The sequence below is a fragment of the Octopus bimaculoides genome, chromosome 2, assembly GCF_001194135.2.
Source record: "Octopus bimaculoides isolate UCB-OBI-ISO-001 chromosome 2, ASM119413v2, whole genome shotgun sequence".
NCBI classification, from domain to species: domain Eukaryota; kingdom Metazoa; phylum Mollusca; class Cephalopoda; order Octopoda; family Octopodidae; genus Octopus; species Octopus bimaculoides.
In genome coordinates, this window is record NC_068982.1 from 98,802,503 (window position 1) to 98,808,157 (window position 5,655).

Below are 5,655 nucleotides of genomic sequence, written 5' to 3' on the forward strand. Positions count from 1 at the left end.
ATACACATACCCATATACATACATCCACATATCCATATATATGTGTGCATGTATACATATATATATGTGTACACACACACACATACACATATATACACATACACACATATACACATACATATACACACACAAACACACATATATATATGTATGCATGTGCATGTGTATGTTTGTGTGTCTGTGTTTGTCCCCTCAACATCACTTGACAACCGATGCTGGTGTTTTTTAAGTCACCGTAACTTAGCAGTTCGGCAAAAGAGACCGATAGAATAAGTACTAGGCTTACAAAGAATAAGTCCTGGGGGACAATTTGCTCAACTAAAGGCGGTGCTCCAGCATGGCCACAGTCAAATGACTGAAACAAGTAAAAGAGTAAACTATGTTAGACATTAAATCAGAATCCAGCTTGCATTGCATTCCATTAACACGACTACAAATAATAATAATAATAATGGTGGTTTTAAATTCTGGAACAAGGCCAACAATTTTAGGGGAGGGAGTAAGCTGATTGCATCAATTTACCCCCACCCCCAATACTCAACTGGAACTTATTTTAAGACCCTACCCACAAAAGGGAAAAGATAAAGTCATCCTAGGCAGAATTTGAACTCAGAATGAAAAGAGCCAGAAGAAATGCTGCTAAGCATTTTGCCCAACATTAACAATTCTGCTCGCTCACTGCTTTTATTACTTTCTTATTTTGGCACCACAAGACCAGCTATTTTAGGAGAGGGATAAGTCAATTACATAAATCCCAGTGCTCAACTGGTACTTATTTTAGCAACCCTGAAAGGATGAAAGGCAAAATCAACCTGGTAGAATTTGAACTCAGAACATCAAGACAGGCAAAATGCTGGTAAGCAGTTTGTCCAGTGCACTAAAGATTCTGCCAGCTCACTGCCTTAACAATAATAATAATAATAATTCTTTCTACTTAGGCACAAGTCCTGAAATTTTGTGAAGCTGGGACTAGTTGCTCACATCAACCCCAGTTCTTAACTGGTACTTATTTTATCAACCCAGGTCTGAAATGATGGAAGGTAAAATTGGCCTTAGCAGAATCGGAATTCAGAACATAAGAGACAGAATAAATGCCAGTAAGCATTTTCTCTGGCATGCTAATGATTCGGCCAGCTCACTGCTTTAAAAACAAGAAACCTAATACCATACTTTGATGTTTGCCCAGTTGTAGCCTCCCACACATATCTTTCTAATCTACAAGTACCAATTAATTTCTATTGAGTTATTTAAGAGAGACTACAGATTCCCCAGTCACTTGTTGAATTACTTGATTTATTTATTTGGTAAAATAACAAATTGAAATAATATAAGTTGAATAGGTATTTACTGATGAGAATTATATTGAGATTTCCCAAATGTGCTATTATACTAATTACATTGATTGGAATGGTACACCTCACAATTAGATCATAGATTGGAGTCTGTAGTGATGAATTAATATGCATCCATTATATAATCAGCAACATAAATAATCTAGAAGAAAAAATACTACTCACTGAGTTTTTTCTTCACCCTCATCCATCACTTTTTCATAAGCAATGAGTTTCTCAATTTCTTTCATAGTATTGTAAATCCCAGAGGCATGTTCTCTGAAAGGTTTAAAATGTACAACATACAGATACAAAGAATGCCAATGCATTATACCATACAAATACACAACAAAAATCAAATAAATTCCATTATAAAAATATGGTTTCCTACAAAATATGTTGTGGCAGTTCTGACTCTTCAACATCATCATGTTCTTCAGTCCTGCAGTAAAATAAAAAGAAAATATGTAAGACTTCATTAAAGACCAAGATACATTATTATTATCATCATCATTATTATTATTATTATTATTATATTATCATTCCTTAAAGGCTGAAAGCTTTGCATATGGCACAAAACACAGTCTGAAGCTGTGTAGGTAGATGAATGGCAGCATAACATCACCATCACTAGTGATCACTCCAAACACCATGATGTTGACTGGATGTTTGATTTTTATCACTCTCAGTACATGTTTTGGGGACACGACAAGCCAACAGTTGTTCTGTGTGTTCGCCATCTGATCCTGACAGAAAATTTTCTTGTCTGAGAAAAACCAAAGCATTTTCAGTTGGAGGGCATGCTTGAGTTTGTTCAAAAGCTTCGTAGCACGGTCTTTCCTCTTGTCCTAGAATGGCTTGGGATAAGAATTGGCACTTTCTCATCTAGCATGAGGAATACTGAATCTCTTCATGCACTACCTGCCTGATAAGAAATGCACACACTCCCATGTCCCTGGTGATAGACCTGACTGACTTGGAGAGATTGTTGTCAATCATGGCCTGAATCTCACCAACAAATTCAGGAGTTCTTTTCTTATCAGAACAATCAGAGTGAGTTTTCCGAGCTGCCATACCTTCATAATCACCATTAGATTCATCCAACTCTTTCCAAATCCTGTGCACTGTCCTCAAATTGACACCCAAACACTCTGAAATATTTGTATTGGAGCTTCTGATGCGAATGCCAGGCAGTATATAGCATGTCGTTTCCAAATTTCTGGCAAAATGCATTGTGTCGTGGTACTGTGTTTCTCACAGACGGTGCCAAACTGACCCTACTATACTGTGTAGTTGACAAAATCGAAAACAAACAATGTACATGCACAAAATAAAAAATATAAAATGGCGACAATCTACCCCATTTACAAGGTTGGGAGGGGACACACAATTTTGAGGTCTTTAGCTAAGGGAGGGGACACACAATTTTGAGGTCTTTAGCTAAGGGAGGCAACTCTGCCTGAAACACACTTCTGTGTGTTTTGTTGTGGTGAAGAAAATACTTTTTCTCACAATATTTTCCACAATAATTTTTAAAGAAATCTGGACATCTTTCTTACTGCTAACCATTCAACTTCAAATTACAGTTGTTAATTGTTAGAAGTCAAGTAGACTGAGATGTACATATAGTGTCATTGTATAGAATGAAAATTCAATACAAAGTTTTGAACTCATCTCGTGGTTAGTAATCCATTACCTTAAATTTGAAGCCATTAGGTCTTTAAACATTATTTTACTGGGTTTAGTCTTTCGACTGTCACCATGATGGGGTATCAACTTCAAAAATTTAATTGATCATACTGACCTCAGTACATATTTCAACCTAGCATTTATTTTATAGATCTCTGCTTGATAAACTGCTAACTTTGAGGCATAGTGGGACACAATACTCGATTTAATAACAAATGTAAAAACACACACAAACACACACACACATTAGGTGCAGGAATGACTATGTGATTGAGAAGTTTGCTTCCCAACCACATGGTTCCAAATTCAGTGCTTCTGCATGGTACCTTGGGCAAGTGTTTTCTACTATAGCCTTAGGTCAACCACAGATTTGTGACTGAATTTTGTAGACTGAAACTACATTATTGTTCATCAGAAAATGACCAATAAACATGTTTATAAAGATGAGTCATTTGCTTCATATTCCTCGTGTGCCGATTCTGCCCATAAGAAAGGAACAAATAATACATTGTGGCTGAAGGTCATAACACCTGGGCAACACCAGGGTGTAATGCTAGTGTGTGTGTGTGTGTGTGTGTGTGTGTGTGTGTGTGTGTGTGTGTGTACATGCAAATACATATACACATACATGTAACTTAATTGGTTCCTGATAGCAACTCAAGTTTCATATTCAATGAAGACATTTGATTACATTTAGGATAAAAACCAAAGCCTGATCCTCTATTCATCAAATATCTCTGCTTGAACATGAAACTCAGAGTATATCAAAAACATTCATACACTCTGAAATGAATTAAGACAACAAATTTCAATGTAAACACTAAACATGTAAACTTCATGACTCAAACTGTTTTATTCGACACACATATACAATACCGTCTCATTAGCTGACTATTTGACTAAAAGAAGCCATTGCAAGCTATTAGAAAAAATACAGTATACAAAATAAAATTAACCAGAAGATATACGAGTTAAATAGACAAGAAGAAAAAAAAATAAAATAAAATGCCACTGGATCGATAGATACATAATCATATGCATACTTACACACAGGCACGCGCACATGCGTATATGCAGAGAGAACTGTAATAGTTTGTTCTGGTTAATGGAGGAGGTGAAGTTAATTTTTCTAAATAAGGAGTTGGCTGCGATCAACTTATTTTTGTGAAATGAAATATAAAACTAAAATAATGCATGTATGTACCTTACTGTAAGTAATTGTCATCACTGCAACCCTAACACTACTATGTCCATCAACAACAAATATACAACACCACCACCTCCACCACTATTTACACTTCTCATATCGTTTATTTTTCCCAGCAAAGATAAGAAATAACAAATATAAGACCAAGTGAAATCTATCATGGTTTAAAAACAATAAAAAAAAATTTAATTTACTGATCTAGATATTTTATTTTTCTAAAAAATATGGTTTAATTATCTATTTTAAATGGTCAACAGGCTTCCTTAGCAAAAAGGGTTAGCAAATAATCTGGATCTATATCCTACCACCATTTCAAAGAGACAATCATTGAGACACTTGACTCAGGCTGACCTATTTATCTAGATGGTACACAGATGTTATGGATTATTATCGCTGTTAATAATAGGTATAGGAAGTAATTGAAAACTATTTTATTGGTTCAGTATTGCCTACATAACTGGAAAATTACTCGTGTTTTCCCAAAATAATCCTGTAGATGCTTTTTTATTTGCAGGTTCTCTGGAGTTATCTTTCACTTGATCATCTCAACCATATTTATTAGCATTGGAGAGATGGAAGACAGATTTTACACTGGCAGAATTAATATGAGAGAGAGTTAAGCAATGTAAAGTGTAGGTGTCTGATTGCTGTGCTGCTATCACTGAAACATAATCATAAAACTATACCTCGAAAATGGATGTTAAATGAACATGATATATATATATATATATATATATATGGGAGAATATACAAAAAATAACAACAGACGAGGACAGGTGGTGTAAATAACAAAAGTATATATTAGTATGACGCTCGGGAATACGGAAAGTCTTTGACGTTTCGAGCTACGCTCTTCAACAGAAAGAATACGGAGACAAGGAGAAAAACACGGAGAAAAAAAAATTGAATAGTGTTCAGTCAACGGTCAATCATAATATATATATATATATATATATATATAAATGGTGTTTTTTATGTGCCACCTGCACAGGAGCCAGTCCAGCAGCACTGGCAACGACCTCGCTCGAATGCTTTTTTCATGTGCCACCAGCACAAGTGCCATTAAGGCGATGCTGGTAACGATCACACTCAAATGGTGCTATTTATGTGCCACTGGCATGGAAGCCAGATAGCTACTCTGGCAATGATCATGCTCGGATGGTGCTTTCAGCGCTCCAGTGGCACAGGTGCCAACACACAAACATATATACATATTTACCTATTTACCTCTATGAACATACATACGTGTGTGTCTGTGTGTGCGTGTGTGTATATGTGCGCACAAACGCAGGGAAAGCATTATAAATGTAATGGTGAAACAGAAGAGCTGAAGTAGAAACAATGTGCAAAAGTAGAAATGAACAAGCCATCAATAATATTGATTATATATGTGTGTGTGTGTGTGTGTGTGTGTGTGTGTGTGTGTGT

At 35.7% G+C, this 5,655-nt stretch overlaps 1 protein-coding gene across 3 annotated transcripts in view; it reads right to left on the reverse strand.

The window, feature by feature from the left end:
- The window catches only part of LOC106881395 (pyridoxal-dependent decarboxylase domain-containing protein 1), a 98,556-nt gene that overhangs the window by 52,494 nt on the left and 40,407 nt on the right, over positions 1-5,655 (reverse strand). For all 3 annotated transcript variants that reach the window (XM_052978495.1, XM_052978494.1, XM_052978496.1), the window contains 2 exons: positions 1,723-1,773; positions 1,518-1,610 (listed from right to left, as the gene is read on the reverse strand). In XM_052978495.1, the coding sequence (XP_052834455.1) occupies positions 1,518-1,610; positions 1,723-1,773 (144 nt within the window). The remainder of the gene's footprint in view (positions 1-1,517; positions 1,611-1,722; positions 1,774-5,655) is intronic.